The sequence below is a fragment of the Ischnura elegans genome, chromosome 3 (assembly GCF_921293095.1).
Source record: "Ischnura elegans chromosome 3, ioIscEleg1.1, whole genome shotgun sequence".
Taxonomy (NCBI): Eukaryota; Metazoa; Arthropoda; class Insecta; order Odonata; family Coenagrionidae; genus Ischnura; species Ischnura elegans.
In genome coordinates this window covers 117,423,572-117,440,155 of record NC_060248.1, presented here as the reverse complement: position 1 = coordinate 117,440,155, position 16,584 = coordinate 117,423,572, and the positions used below count along the sequence as shown (strand labels likewise).

At 36.2% G+C, this 16,584-nt stretch overlaps 2 protein-coding genes across 2 annotated transcripts; one reads left to right on the top strand and one right to left on the bottom strand.

The window, feature by feature from the left end:
- Window positions 1-172: 172 nt before the first annotated feature.
- Window positions 173-7,177, top strand: LOC124156421 (NAD-dependent protein deacylase Sirt4). Its single transcript, XM_046530973.1, has 3 exons — window positions 173-1,068; window positions 1,155-1,376; window positions 3,441-7,177. The coding sequence occupies exons 1-3, from the start codon at window positions 694-696 to the stop codon at window positions 3,768-3,770; spliced, it is 927 nt and encodes a 308-aa protein (XP_046386929.1). The 5' UTR covers window positions 173-693; the 3' UTR covers window positions 3,771-7,177.
- Window positions 7,178-11,995: 4,818 nt separating this feature from the next.
- On the bottom strand, window positions 11,996-16,477 carry LOC124156420 (serine/threonine-protein phosphatase 4 catalytic subunit). Its single transcript, XM_046530971.1, has 8 exons — window positions 16,201-16,477; window positions 16,005-16,069; window positions 15,733-15,888; window positions 15,495-15,647; window positions 15,236-15,409; window positions 15,033-15,159; window positions 13,033-13,222; window positions 11,996-12,496 (listed from the first exon to the last, which is right to left on the bottom strand). The coding sequence occupies exons 2-8, from the start codon at window positions 16,005-16,007 to the stop codon at window positions 12,367-12,369; spliced, it is 933 nt and encodes a 310-aa protein (XP_046386927.1). The 5' UTR covers window positions 16,008-16,069; window positions 16,201-16,477; the 3' UTR covers window positions 11,996-12,366.
- Between the last annotated feature and the right edge of the window lie 107 nt (window positions 16,478-16,584).

Genomic DNA, 16,584 nt, shown 5'->3' with positions numbered 1-16,584 from the left:
TGCCTATTATTTTTACATTTCCCGTGAATACATAGTCGCAATCATTCACACCCTTCATTTGAAATCTTACGACCAGCGAACGACTTCGACTTCTGTTAAAGCAAGAAACGAATATCTTGCGGTTGGGATTAACTTAAAATTCTTGATAATGCCCTCTGTATAATTATATTAAAGAAATTTAAATAATCTCTGAGGAATCGAATATTATTCTATTGTTAATGGATCAAATATTTTAGGGAGCCGCATGCGTACATTGTCCGTTGGTTTCTCCCCTTTATTTTGGGAAGTTAGGCCATTTTCGGCCGGCAAGATTGGATTATTATTTACGTAGAGTGGTACTGTTTACCATGGTCATCGGTCATTCTTTGACGATTTGGACGAAGGTTTGTGAACATATGAAGGTGTCTGTGGATCTACTAATATGACATTAATAGTGCGTTGGTGTAGAATGGGTGTCCATGTTCTTTGAAGCGATATTAACTTCCTTTAATACGACCACTGTATAGTTACCCGATGTCACCGAAATTCCCTGAAAACAGGCAGTGATTACGTTGTGTAACGAAATGTGCGGAGTAAAATATTTGTACAGTTATTTAAACTAAAATCGCGGACCTTAAACTTCTCATATTTGTTGCTTCGTGAATTTGTTTTGTTTTTATTTTAACGAGAGAGTGACTGTGCGCTTGAATAGTTATGAAGTTCTCTATGGTCCAGTGTGTGAAGCATAGCTTTAATTCTTTAAATGCTGTTAATTTTGTGCCCAAGTACGCTCCGGTCAAAGAAAACGACATCCGTCGACTTCACGAGTACATCAATAATGCCTCGAAATTATTAGTAGTTACTGGAGCAGGAATATCTACAGAAAGTGGAATTCCTGATTATCGTTCGGAAGGAGTGGGTCTGTATGCCCGTAGTACCAGTAGACCAGTTCAGTATCAAGATTTTGTGAAACATGCAGAGGTTCGGAAAAGATATTGGGCAAGAAATTTTGTAGCTTGGTCTCGATTTTCTGCATTTCAACCCAACATTTGCCATGTAACCCTAAGCCAATGGGAAGGAATGGGAAAGGTTTGTTTAGCTTATAGATGCAGATTTGTCTCCAATTTATTCAAGCTGAATATTTTCCTCTGACGTGAGCATTGTTTGGTTAACAGGTGGGGGCGATTGTAACTCAGAATGTTGATAGATTGCATCAGAAGGCTGGAAGTAAAAGGGTAATTGAGCTACATGGCTCAGGATACGAAGTAGGCTGTCTTAGCTGCAAAATGATGATTTCCAGACACAAATTTCAAAAGTTGCTGGAGGAGCTAAATCCAACGTTAAAATCCGATGTTGCCGTAAGCATTCGTCCTGATGGCGACGTTGATATTCCTCAGGTAATCACTCATCTCCAAGATTTTTTTTTATAATTTCAGTTGTCCCTGGACAATATTCTAATTCTGTCGGATGTAATGGTTGAATAGACGTTCTCCCCTTCCAGTTAATCATGTCAATCCCTCAGTCATGTTAATACATCAATTGCTTTTCAGCCATTTTGGCCAGTGCTTCTAATGATTTAAAATTGCCTTAGCCTTTTAGTAGAACTGTATCAGAATAATACTTACATAAACTGTCATTTTAGAAATTCAAACACTGGGAATGATTAGATCCAACCATGTGTTGCAAAGTCTAGTGTAGCATATCGTTGAAATAAGTAGAGATACAGCTATGCCAGCATAATTGTTCACTTAATTTTCTTGCATTTCGGAAAGAAAAGGTTCATCATCTGCTACTGTCAGCATAAGAAGAATTTTTGTCTTAAATGCATTGAGGAAGTGGATAGGAGAAGAGAAAAATGGTTCAAAAATCAAATAGGAGTTGAACCTGGAGCAGTGGCTAGTGATAGTCTGAAACCCTTGATCTGAGTCATTTTGTTGGCCTCGTTTCAGAATCTATCAGAATTAAATCATGGGCTCCAAATTTTTTTTAGGCAGGGGTCTCCAAAGATGCCAAATTACTTCTGAGCTTAGGCTAGGAGTTATTTTGAAGAGGGAGGTTTGAATTTGGTTGTGGTATTTTGCCAAGGGGCTGTGCTGCCCAAAGGAAAGGAGACCAGATTGCTGTAAGCCTCCTGTGTTAAAGGTTTGGCCTCAGAGGATCTTTAAGTCATCTCAAGGGGATGGATGGATAAAAGAATCCTAAAGAGGGCATTGCCCTGGACTCATTGGCATTAGGGCATGTGACAGAGTAGGGGGAATGGCTGTAATATTCAATTTGATCTATTTTCCACTTTTTATTTTAGTTCAATAATGCTTCCATTTTTCATGAGTATCCAGACCAGTGGCATAGCCAGGGGAACACATGCCCTGCTAAACCAATTAATTTTAGCAGAAAAATATTACCCTGTAAAACAAATTTATCCTTCTCCACCAATGTGTTTTAGTGAAACAGCTCCCCAACTACCCATCAATTGTGTAATTTGAAGTGCCAAATAGCGTAAAATTTGATTTCTAGAGATAAAAATGTTCGCATTTTTCCAGAGGGGGGTTCCACACCCCTGAACCCCCGGCTCGTTCCTCCAACATAGTTCTGGCTACGCCCCTGATTCAGACTGTTGTTTTCTTAGTGGGTAAAGAGTTTAGGTGACTAAATAGTTTCAGTTTCCTTTTTTTGAGGTTTGAATGTTGTTATAGTTATTTATCAGTTAATGTGGGTTTGCAAGGAGCATTTTAAGCACACAGTACCTCAGCCTGTCGCAATTATCTCATTGAATTGGCTTTGTTGCATAACTTATCATTTATGTTTCTATTCCTTCCCTTTTCCCTACTTATTCATCATCTGATTTTCTGATTCTCCTCTTTGCTAATGCCATCTCTGACATTTAGCCTGAAATTCAGGGGTTGCTTGGGAGGTGTGCTGGTTGCCTATGCCAATATTTTATTTAAGCTCGCACATATTGGAAAACTGTGCATTTCATTAAGTCAGCTATACACATTAATTCATTAATGGAAGAATGAATAATATTTTCATAGGAGCGTTGAGGACCAATATTTGCAGCTTTTACGTGATACATATATCTCTTTTCGGTGTTGGGAACTGATTCTAAGTATATTGATAAACATAAAAAATTGCTTTGTTTTTTCTCTCAGCATGTTAAAATGAACATATTGTCTCACTACAACTGCAAATTTTCTTCCTTGTCAGAAAGTAAAACTGAAAATGTTCAACGACCATGTTAAGCTACAGAATCATAATTGTGTTTCCTCTTGAGATTCATTCCCGTCCTATCTCATTCATTCAATCCCGAGGCTATTTATCGCAAACCAGGTTGGAAACCACTGATCCAAAGTCTAGTCACTTCACTTATTTTGAAAAAGTTCATATTTTTAACTCTGGTTAGAGGTAAATTATTGTCGATTAATTTACCATATATTTCATAGCTTGTTTCTCTTTGAAATCAGGAACAAATCGATAAATTCAACCTGCCTCCTTGTGAATCTTGTGGTGGTATCCTGAAACCAAATATTGTCTTCTTTGGTGATAATGTGCCACAGAAGCGAGTGGAGGCAGTGAAAACTGAAGTAAGATCATCTGATGGTCTCCTAGTCCTGGGATCTTCCCTTTCTGTTTTTTCCAGCTACCGAATTATTCTCCAGGCAGCTGAAGAAAAAAAACCTATAGTTATTGTAAATATTGGTCCCACTCGAGGAGATAGCCAAGCTACTTTTAAAGTTAGTACAAAATGTGGGGATGTATTACCTTTAATAAGCATTGTTCCATCACAGAGATGATATTGGTGTGTGCATAATATTATTTACTTTTGCAGGAGTGATAAAGTTCTTGTCTGTTGAACAAATGCTCTTATTTTGAATACTTCTTGTATGTATTTCACTTTTGGGTTACGATGTTTTATAAGTTATGTTGTAGTTAGCCAACACCTACTGTGTGAATTTTCTTCTTGCCTATTTATGGGTGGTTTTTAATTTGCTTGAGGTACTTATGTGGCCATCATCATTTGTAATTTTTTATAAACATATTTGGAGCAGATTTTAAGTAAAAGATTAACAGTAATATTTCTTTTTTATAACCTGATGAGCAGCTGTTTGGGTCAAGTTTAAGTCAGCAGTCTTTCTGTTTCATATCATCAATATTTACAGTAAAAGAAAAATATATGTTTATGAATTTATTTCTTTCTCATTAAAAGTAATATGTGTTTGTATAGAGGTAAAATTTGGGTCCTTGATTTGTTGACAATGTATGTCTTCGACCATCATGCAACCCAAAGTACCTATGTTATCCAACTTCAGCTGGAGCTTTTGACTCATGCATTATTGCTCAAGTTATTAATTATATGTATGTATGTGGGAAAACTGCTGGTAAACGTTTCTTCAGTTATAAGTTTTCAATAAGTTATGGTCACTTTTGAATGCCTCAATGAAAGCTGTAATATTCTGTTTAATCATGATCAGCCAAGTTAATAATGTAAGCAACTGTAATGGTGAAAATGTATTTTTATATAATGCTGGTGATAGATAATGTGCTAGCATTATGGTGAAAAATTGAAAATACGAATGAATGCTTTATAAATCTCAGTTCTTAGTATGATAACTTCCTTGTAACTTTGGACCATAAGTGACATGACTTGAACTCTTGAGGAACTATGGGATTGAGTATACCACTGAACTTAAGCCTCGCGTAACCTTTGGAAATCAAGAAGGAGTTGTTAGAAAAAAGTTTAGCATTCTGAACAGTGGATGTCTCTTGGATGACCTTCTTCCCATGGAAGATTTTATAGCTGTCTGCTTAGATACTTAGCCTCTAGCATTGGTCTCCTCCTCAGCAGCTTCAACCCATTTCCTCCCTGAAAATTATCTGCTTGCGATTTTGAAGACATTCAGGTGTTTCGCTCCAATGGTCGTCTAAAATAATTCTTATATTCTAATATTTTGGTGATCCATTCATCGAACATTTTTCTCAGAATGACCCATGGGCACATGGCTACACTGGATGGTAACATGTCCAAATCTTAAGGGATCAACTTTCTACCCAGCTTAAAGAAAGATTTGCTACTTCTTTACAGACAGTTGGCATCAATTCGCCTGCTTAGTCGGCGGTGGGGTAAAGTCCTCACCTGTCAAACTGAAGGTCATGGGTTCGAATCCTGCCTAGGTAGGTTGTCCCCATTCAGGGCATGGATGTTTGTGACATCTTTCGTTAATACTCCGTTGTAAAGGTCTCTATGAGCTGTTTACGGGGAAGATCTAAATAAATAAATAAATATTGAGATTCCAATTTGCACCAGTCACTTTCAGCAAGTGGGATTATTTCTATCAGCTTCAAAAATTAACTAATTGATGGATTAGATTTGTAAAACATTAAGAAGCATATTTTTGACAGTATGAAAAGAAAGTAGAGTGCAGTTTTTCATCAAGAGCCTCATATGCTCAGAATTGTAGGGTGTAGCCATACGGCTACGGTGGGGAGAAATGGGTTAAGGGTAGTGCAATTCAAAGGGAATAAAATGATGGGAAAATTAAATTTGCCCGTTAGGCTCAATCTATGTTTTTGTTGATGAATTAGATAGATGAGGCTGTGTGTATGAATCCTTAGTGTATGGTCACATGACTATCAATTTAATTGTAGAAAGATAAACTAGGTTCAGACCTGCTGCAATTTACACCTTTGTGCTAGCAGTTTTGCTATCTTCCTTCTGCTATAAATTTTCTCTGAATAAGGCTAAGTGTGCCATAAGGTTACGTTTCCCCTGAAAAGCTCATTTGAGTTGATTTGGATTTGAAATTGCTTACCTGTATCTCTCTATTGTCAGTCAAGTATGCTACCATTTACGTCACCAATCCATATTGGTTCCATGTGTGGGGGTGGAACCAATGAAGAGGTCCATGTCTGGAGTCAAAATTATGGTGCTGTTGATGGGTATGGGCTGAGTAACTATGGGAGTCATGTTAAATAATCCATAGCTGTACCTTAAGGTTAGGGCTTAGTGATTATTAAGCACAATTTAATGTCCCATATCCCAAAGTGAATGGACTGTGGACAACCTTTTCTGTTGAGCTGCCTTTTAAATTCACTTTTATTGGAAATGACTAATAAGGGTAGTGTCAGATGACAAAGTCATTAAATCCAATCCAAATTTTTTATTAATGAATTCAACAAAATTTAAGTCCTCAATAGAATTCACTTGTTGTGCTATTCTCCCTTTTGTGTGGGCTCATTGCACTTTTAATGATTTTAATAAACTTATTAAAACTTTCGGTTGGAATCATAGGATGGTATTTAGTATTTGAAGGTTTAGTTTTGAATCTATGGACTAGTCAGCAGTGTGCCTTTATGGAGTCACCTGCAAGTGTGCATGAAGTGTGAAAATTCCACAGAGGAAAAATCATTTTCCTTGGCTGGGATTTGTTATAGCTCCCAAATTTATGCCAGGTGTTCTTCCATTTGAATTACTGAGGCATCATCTTCCTCTGGCCAACTGGTTCTTGCCTTCCTTTGCACAAAAAATCTTTGCAGAGCAAGAAGCAAATTTGGGAGATCCAGGTTCAAATTCTGGCAAAGGGAAATGATTTTTCCTCCGTGGAAGTTTTGCACCTATGTATATGATTGAAATACTTTAAATTGTAGGGATACTTCTGGTTTCAGGTTCTCAGGAAAAATTTACAGTGAAATATTTTTTATTGGAGAACAGCTTTAGCTTTTTCATCCTTGAATTCAATGTAAGGTTTACCGTCCAAAACAGATTATAGTATGCATGAAATTTCGTGATACGGCTGCATAGTGCCAAACTTTTGCCACTGATATTTTCCACTTTGATGTTTCAAAATAAATGTGATATACTACTCATCATAAATATGAAGATATGGGATGGGATATACAACTAACTTATCTGATAAAGTATGTATGTATTTTTTTATTGTAGCTCATAATCTATAGCAGGATTCCTATTTTTATCAAGAGACTACATAATATTTTCTTGTAAGCAAACAAATTCAGTGATATGCATGCATGTACAAAAAGTGAGAAGAAAGCCAGAAATGATAATTATTTTTCCTGAGGCTGAAAATGGTTAGTCTTTGCCTCTATCATAATATGTACATAGTTCAATGTAATACCAATGTGGCGATTTAATTGATTTGTAATCATAAAAGAAATCCAATAAAAATCATAAAATTCTCTTTTACCCTCAAAATTCTTCATGAAAATAAGACCAGGTGTGAAACATGTAAACAGGGTTGTACATTCGGACCCTAAATTGCAGTTCATTAGAATAGTTTTTTAGATGAAAGGGAAAGATAAGTCACGATGAAAAAATCTTCTCTTTTCAGTCATTTTCTTATTCAATTTATTATTCTTCTAATGATCGAAGTTCGCTGGAAGAGTTTTTTTGATTGATGGGAAAGATGAGTTACATACAATGAAAAAAATCTCCATTCATTCATTTTCTTGTAAGGTAAAAGTAAGTAAATGCAAAAATTACCACCTACTTTTTGTAGATGGAAATATCATTATAGGGTTCTGGTTCATGTTTTCATGTAGGGAGAACTTTTCATTGGTGGAAGGAATTACTCACAAAAGTGTAAACAGCAATGGACAATGTGAGGATCATTCACAAGCCTGAGGATATTTACCTTAGATATATGTAATAGTTGCGGGCATGACTTGGTGGAGATCCTTTTTCATAGGAGTCGAAGGAATAACTACTTTGCTTTTTCTGCATGGTGCATTATTTTTTCGGACCATGGTTCCATTACAGCATAACATTTTCGAGGTGGCATATACTTACTTTACTGACATATGCATAATTTAACACCTTGAAAATGTTACTCTGTAGCGAAACCATAGTGGGAAAAAATAAATCATTGTTTGGGAAAGACCAAGTTGTTATTTTTGCAACTCCTACTCTGTAGCTTTGAAGCAGTGTCCTGTTTGCCATGAGTAAGTGATGTTATCAACTTATCTGTGAAAGTAGTCAGGCTAGTGATGTTTCGATAGCTGTGCAAGTAGGTGACAGATTGAAAAATTGAAGTGGAACGAAAAAAATGGATTTTTTTAATCTTTCAAATTCCATCGCAAAAGAAAATTGGTGAACAATGCTAGTGTACAACAATCCATTTGTATGTATTGAAGCCATCCCTATTCTTATCGTGGTCTAACCTTAAAGGGAACAAACCTCTTTCTAGCATTTACAATTTTTTCTACTTTTTTGATGTCAAGAGAACTCAATTATGAGCCATCTCATTTTTTACTTTGAGAACCACTTCTTTATTCAGTCTTAATGAGTAGCACATAACTCTTCAAGTAGTATAATATTATCACCTAATATCAAGGCCGTAGCCAGAAAATATTTTCGGGGGAGGGTTTATGGACTAGCAGACAAACATAAAATTATTTTTATAAGATAAATAAAATAGCGTATACGGTTAAATATACATATTTATTATAAACCCTTAAAGGAAAATATAAAAATATTATTATAAAATTGAATTTAGCCTTCTAGCTTTTTTTTTGCAGCGACCAAATGAATTAACTCCTCGGTGCGGTCGCTCAGGAGGCTCATAAGTCACTCACCTCTCTACTAATTCATAGCACTATTATTTCACACACTGCTCTACAACTACACACACTGCACCTACAAATTTGCTTAGATAACTATTGACTTAAGTCACATTGGACTACTAGATGTCCCTGCGCTGCTATATAATATCGTCGTTTGAGCACCAAGCGAGCATAAGGTATCTATGTATTTAATTTTTTTCGTTTCGGGGGGGATCAATCCCCCTTGATCCCTCCCCTGGCTACGGTCTTGCCTATTATTCATATCACTAATACATGTTCAATTATCTTCGTGGAACTAGTGGTGTATACTTTTGGTGTAAAACAGAAATTTCTCTCAAGGGTTTTGTTTTGGCTTAAAATAAGTGGCAATGTGATGAAGCTTCCCAGAATTTTCCAGAAATTCAAGTCTTTCTCAGTATGGTCACCATCAACAGAGGTCAAGTTACTGTTTGTGTTCATGAGAGCTAACATTCCTTAATGAAATTGAAATTCATCGTGAATTGATTTATTAGATATCTGGTCAACCTCTGTTGATTAGATCAAATTTTACTCAATAAGAACCTCTGGTCCATAGCCATAAAAGTGTTTGTCCATTTTGCAGAGATCACGAAGACTGTACCTCCCCTAAGTTTCACTCATTAACCTCCCCCCCAAGATCCTTGACTAAACTTCAGCTGGAATTTAAGGTAGTGCAATAAACTTTGCATCTCTATAAATACCATCTATGAAGATTTTCATCCTGTTAAATTTTTTTTCTGTCATTGGCATAAGTATTGGAAGGGAATGAGGGGATAGATCCCCCCAAAGCCACCTTAGAGGAATAAAAAATTATATAAAAATATTTTCCAGTATTGACTTAAAGTAACTGCATCTGCGTAAAGTTAATGATCATTCATCAATATTGTGGCAGTGAGACGAATCACTGAACACCGACCGATGACTAAGGAGTTGAGTGCCCTGCAACGGTGCGACACTCCCCCTCAGCCCTCCTCATCTCCTCCAAAGCATATTCTTAGTTACACCACTGCTGGAAGCTATTATTTCAACTGAAAATTTAAGCAGAGTAGTAAGTGTAGTCACAATGCAAACTTCCTATTTAAGTCGGGATGAGGAATCACTCACACCTAATGGTGTCTTATGTTAGCCATGTGTTAGTTACAATTACCTTGTTTCCTGTGGAAAACCACACTGCTCTCTCCCCTTGGTCATTACTCATTCCTAATCCAAATTCCTCAATTTCATCTCATCCCTTCCCTCCTCTATGGCTGTGTTCCAGTGTACCATCATTATTATATTTTTCCTACCCTTGATTGTATTATGTACTTAATAATTTCCTCTAGCTATTCATGGAACCCTCCCATCTCATCTTTCATATGACTTGTGCTTGTTGGAAGGTGAACCTGGACCACCACGAGGTTATGTGCATGGTGGCATGCACTTTTCAATGCCTCTGCACAAAATCACCCAGTATTAGTCACTTCAATAACATACTGACAGGACTAGCTCCAACTAATCCCACCTTGAAGGGTTAGGTCCTGCTGGAGATTCTTATCCTTATTTGATTCTTCTCCACGTTTTCAGAGAATATAAATACATGCATAGTTGGTAGGGATTCCCATGTCCATTGTAATGTTGTTTTTCACTTCACTCCATCACTCTCATCTGGCATCTGTGCCTCCACGAATGTAAATGGTAATATATGTATACTCCTGATAAATGGTCATTAGGATGTGCCAACCTAGTAAGTAAAGGTGCTCTAGTGCAGCGGTTCCCAAACTTTTTCTTTCTGCGACCCATTTTAGCCCATACGTTTTAGCCGCGACCCCCTAAAAATGGTTGTCTAAGTTTTAGTACATAGTTCACTTTATTATTCGTATACATCTCGCGACCCCTTTCCGAACGGCCCGTGACCCCCACTTTGGGAACCGCTGCTCTAGTGAAATGTTCAGAAAAATAAATTTTGAAAAACTGAACTATCCCTGAGGGAAATGAAAAAATGAGTTTCTCTGGTATTTCTAATGAATACCTGAAATTCAGTCATAGAAGATATGATTCTGATCATAAGTATAAATAAATGTACTTGCTGAGAAGAAGACCCATAGCATACTTATGCATGCCCAAGATCAGCAACTGTTGGAATCAATCAGTCCAGGGACTTAGTGGGTGAAAAGGCTGGGAGGGGCGAGCGCTGGATAATGAGTCCATAAGGTGATCTATTGGAGTAGTGCAGACCAGGATGTGTCTTCTTCTAACAGCTAAATCTTGCTGTGGCTTCTGTTGAGTGAATTCTTGCTCCCTCCCTTTCTATCGCATAAAGTAAAGGCTCATACACAATATTCCAGCTTATCCTCCACATATGTGGTACATGTATATCATTTTGCAGACATTTGTCCCTACCCTACCTAGCCCATCCCACAGAGATCCCCTCCTGCACTATATTACCCCTTTTAGTGCCAACCTATTTTGCCTGGTATGCTGAAGAATGCTGAATTTTTTTGCGAATTTGCTCTTAAAAATTTACATGAAGCTTAATATGCATTGTCAGAAACTATTTTTTTATTTGCTCCCAAAACGTCCAGGTTTGTTAAGCCATGATAGATACTAAAAATAGTTACCAAAGCTACATGAAAAACAAAAAATAAAAGGCGTGAGTGTACAACAACCTGGCCGATAGATCAGCCCTTGGCACTCTTCGCACATTCCTCCCGGGCTGATGGATCGACCTGCTGGCACTAGTAAAGGATTAAGCAAGGTTTGGCAAGGACAGTCAAATTCTTCAATGCCATGACATTTAAAGTAAATTGGGGTAATAGAGAAAGGACTAGTTAATTTGCAGAATAACTCAAAAGGAAGTTACTTTCTGCATTGAAATTTTAAGGGGGAAGGAATGAGGATTATTCAAGTTTTGAAAAGGGATTGGCAGCAATGAAATTCATACTTGTCAATTTCATCAGTGGACTGGTTAAACATATTGATAGAATAATTAATAGTAGTGGGCATAACTTTGTGGAAGTCCTTTATCGTAGGAATAGAAGAAATAAAGCCAATAAAGTGGAAACAGCCAAGTTTTTCTTCTATACCTACGATATTGATAAAACTTATGATGTATCTACATATTCTTATCCAAGTAAGGCTGACATTCAGCCACAATCATGACTTGAGTTAGGTTGGACCTGATCCAGTTCAGATCAGACCCAGTCTGCATCATGTCGAAACTGATTAGTATCAGATGAAACCAAATTCCACAAATCAGAATTCACTTGAGCAAGAAGGTTGGGTTATATACGAAATTCTCACTTGGAATTTGACACTGCTTTTTTGTAGTAACAAAAAAATGAGGTTCCCATCATTGCGTGGTATGTAATATGATGATGTTCATCGTATTACATCATCATTTCTCGCAATTGATTCATGCAATGTGCCACAAGTAATACTAAAAAAAATTAAACAGAATTTTTTTATGTAAGTGTAAAAGGCAAAACACAATTCAGACAGACAGATATTTAAAAATTCTATCAAGTATCTCTACACTTTCACTTAAAAAGGTCACAAAGCTCATTCAATTACTTCATACATCTTCACTTCACTATCTACACCCTGTTAGCTTTCACATGCTAATTACTTATGCTCTTCACTGCCTTGAAACACCAACAGAGATTAAAACTGTATTGTGGATTGACATTCTCACACATTTCCTTTAAATGATCACAGAATACAGAAGTTGCTCCTGGCAATCTCACAAAAAAATTCATTCGGTGCATTCAAAGTTCATTACGTCCATCAACACGTCCACATTTTCTATGATTAGACACTTCACAGAAAATAATCAGCCTGGGGATTTTTTGAAGGAACACCTCGACTCTCTGGAGGGGCCGCTTCAAATATTGTAAAATCCCGCTTCAAGTGCTCATCGAGCTCCAGAATTGCAGCTACATTCCCACACCTGCAAATTGAATGTTTTGTGATTAAGAATATGCTACTGCTCTCACAACCATACCTACTGCAAGCTATTCCACTTTTATATTCTTCACTGATAATACAATGACTCTGTCCCTTGAAGGTAAATGATATTATGCTAGTTTTCCTAATTTTTCAGGAGAGCAGCTTTAAGATAAAAAAAATTTAACCAGTAATTACTAGAGGGTTAGTAAAGCAGTTTACATTATTTATAAATCACAATGTTTTTGGTCTAATAACCTAACATTCTAGTAATTACTAGTAAAATTGAAAAAAAATCTTTAAACTTCTTTCCTGAAAAATTTGGAAAACGGACATAGTGTCCTTTGCCTCTGATGCACAGAATTATATCCAAAGTGGCTTTGTAAAGGCAGGTATGTTGGTTGTACATAAGATTGTTGAAAATACTATATCAGATAGTAATTTGAAATGAAGTGCATGTTTTACGCGAAAACTCCACAGAGAAAAAAAAATTATACACAAAAAGAATTAATTACCAATACGTATGATCGTGATACTAACCGATAACAGTAGTTGGGTGCTGACCAAACAGTGAGAACAGTCTGATTGAAATGCCATTTATATCCTTCCATGACCAGTTGATGGGCTCTGCAAATCATGTCAATGTCATTTGCTTCATTGAATTGAGTCACAACATCAGAGCCAAACAGGAATCCGGCTCCTCTTGGACTGACTCCCCAACCCGTAGTATCTGTCATAGATACCAAAGGAAATAAAAAAAATAAAACTCCTGATACATACACACATTGAGCCACATATTTCTATAAAAGCTCTTTGCCAAAGCATGTTTTTAATTATATGCCCACAATTAAAAAGAGGAGTAAATAATTGAAGGAAATGAATGTTATCTTTGTAAACTCTGCAAAGGAACTCTAATTCACAAGGTATTCAAGATACAAAACTTCACACAACCATTATTTTAAGGAAAGGGTGAATAGGATTGAACAGAAACTTACTTTTTTCCTTACCACCAATAATAAGACATTTATCATCCCTATTTCACATCATTCTAATCACAAAAAAAACATTAATCAAAGTACATAAAAGTACAGACACATTCCGTTTAGTTAATTGAATATCTTGATACATTTCTGTTCCACATGGTCTTGATGCTACAAACTCTAATGCAAAACTGGAAAGACCATTTTAAGATGTACAGGTTATTACAGGTAACATATTTTCTGAAATGGTTGACATAAGGGAAAGGCAGGACTTAAGAACCAAAACCAAAAGACAGGTAGACAGCCATTCATGAAATAAGCAGATGATTTAAAATTCCATGCTGATATCAATGGTTCCATGTGATACTGGTATGATTAAATAATAATTTGAAATGTGAGCACTACTTGATGGGTTGCCACAACATACCAAAATCTACAGTGAGGCTGTTATAACAACTTTAATAATACATGAATTGAAAAAACAAATTCCGGACAGATCATTGCCATCTGCTTAATGCTTGAGCTCAAAATATCCCCATACTAGCTCCATTACAAAAGCTCAGGAACGTTTGTGCTTCCATTTTTTATTTTCATATGCAAACAGTGATCTAAAGGATCATTAGTTTGTTTTGCACAGACAAGCCTTGAGAATATTTAAAATGTGAAGGAGAATGTTAGTTCACTTCTTTCATGTTTTTGAGGGCCCAAAATAAGGGTACGTGTCATTCTTCACATTACCTTAGTAGAAATCACAATCTTATTTATACACTCTCTTTGAATCCATGTACTTTAGTCCATACACTTTCAACCCCACCACAAGAGCTTAACTTGAACGATGGTGGTAAGTAGTGCATTGCTATTTTGTTTACAGATAAAACTCACTAACATAACCCGTTCAACTTTTAAAAAAAAGAAGTAAATTATAAGATTCTGTAATGAGACAACTCAATTTCTTTTATTCTACAAAAATGGAGGCCCAATTACTCAACAATGGCATTGAATTATGGCTAGAGAGTTAAAATGTTGATCATTAATCACTGTGGGATTATACTAATGCAAGTATATGAACACCCCTTCATTTACCGCCAAAAATAAAATGTTCAGGGATTAACTTATCAATAAAATGCAGGAAAATTCACACGACAGATAACTAATGACAAAAAAAAACTGGAATAGATTAAATTATCTTGATCACCACATCAGTAAAATGAGTAAAATATTTGCAATTCTAACACAGACGGAGAAATATTGACCAGACTAATTATATTATCTGCATAAAATTTCTCAACGAACAGTAAGAATATTAATTCGTTTCATACAGCAACATAAGAAAAGGTAATATTAAAATAGGAGTGATACAAGAGTGCTGAAAACGAAGGAATTTATCTTCCAAAGAACCAATAAATATCTGCCATAATTCAATACAAGCGATCAAACAATACAGAAAATAACTCACTCCCTACACGGTTGCAAACAGTATGCTAGAAACACTAACGGCTTGCAGGCACTGGATCAATACCACAGGCTAGGATAAATTTTGAGAGATATATCAACACTAACCTTCCGGGTCAGACCACAGTAAATCACACATAGGCCCATCGTGAGGAACTTCTTGCTTTCTATCAATTGTGCGAATTTGGTCCAAAGTTTGAATAGATGGAGATAAACCGCCGTGGACACAAAATATCTGAAAAATAGAAGGAATATCAAGAGAAATTCCACCGATGAATATACCGTAAAAAAGAGAAACCTCAGTAATTTACCTTTGAATCAATTATCGCCGATAAACTAAGATAGTCGAAGACTTCTGTGCAGTATCTCCAAACTGTGGCACTACCATATTTTCTGAGGCACTCATCATAAAATCCATATACTTGAGTTATTTGCCTAGACTCGTGATTCCCTCTTATAAGTGTTATTCGGTCAGGGTATCTAACCTGTACATGAAGGAAAAATTACGTCAAATTTCAGCAATAAAAACTATGTAATTAATAGTACAATAACATACGGATCACAGCATACCTTCAAGGCTAATAACAACAAAAATGTTTCTACACTATAGAAACCTCTGTCCACGAAATCGCCCATAAACAAGTAATTGGTAAGAGGAACATGACCACCAACTTTGAAGAGCTCCTTAAGATCGTAGAATTGACCATGTATATCACCACACACCTACAATAATAGTGAAAAAAATTATGTCACTGATAAATAAAATACTTCACTAACAAAGAACCAAGGTTTGACAGAATCAACTCACAGTGACAGGAGAATCTACTCTTTGCACATTGCTTTCTTCGACCAATATTTCCCTTGCTTTCGCACATAATGCTTTCACCTCACTTTCTTTAATTATCTTACATTTTTTAAGCTGTTCTATTTGCCTATCTAGATCACTAGTATAACCTATATCTTCCTGAAATTTAAAAAGAAATTGGTATCACAGCACTCACAAATCGCGAATCATTAAATTGTTTTCATTAATAAGTAATCAGAGACAGTAGATAAGATTGAGCGTTAACGTACACTTACCATAATATAACAGCCAATTATGAGTCAGAAGATTGGAAAATTTTCTTTTACAATAACGGCCTCACCTGTGGAGATAGGTCATAGGATGATTAACAAAAATTTGATGTCTTCGGGTACTCTAATGGGCAGAAACTAAACAGGAAATGATAATGAATAGAATAGAATACGCCGGAGACACCAATGTTGCTCAACTCACCTCAAAAAACGTTCCAGATGGATGCCAGAGAATAACAACACTTTGTGGACCCTGCTACATACAATAATATTAACAAATGAAGCTTGTACTCAATCGCAATTAAGCCTGCACTTACTGCTCATTCAATGAAACGCCGAGTATGGTTAATTTTCATTTCCACGAACCAGGTTAAGCCAACACAATAATTATAATAAGGAGTTGAGCCTTATTTTGGTTTAAGAGAAATATCATGCGCAAGTATGACGCCGGAAAGTATCCCTGTAAACTTTATTTCAATGCCGAGTCCATTGCAACATGGCGTTCTCGAACCAGTTCAAAGCTTTTCCCTAAAAAAATTAACTAAATGGTTTCATATACAATAAAATGTGGTTTAGTTAATAAAAT

Excerpts from the sequence above, each read along its gene's own strand:
- LOC124156421 (XM_046530973.1), top strand. The coding sequence starts at position 694 with ATGAAGTTCTCTATGGTCCAGTGTGTGAAGCATAGCTTTAATTCTTTA. Across the intron at positions 1,069-1,154 it reads AATGGGAAGGAATGGGAAAG|GTGGGGGCGATTGTAACTCA; the intron begins GTTTGTTTAGCT and ends TTTGGTTAACAG. Across the intron at positions 1,377-3,440 it reads GCGACGTTGATATTCCTCAG|GAACAAATCGATAAATTCAA; the intron begins GTAATCACTCAT and ends CTTTGAAATCAG.
- LOC124156420 (XM_046530971.1), bottom strand. Across the intron at positions 15,648-15,732 it reads GAGTAGATTCTCCTGTCACT|GTGTGTGGTGATATACATGG; the intron begins GTGAGTTGATTC and ends CTATTATTGTAG. Across the intron at positions 12,497-13,032 it reads GCACCCAACTACTGTTATCG|GTGTGGGAATGTAGCTGCAA; the intron begins GTTAGTATCACG and ends TTCAATTTGCAG.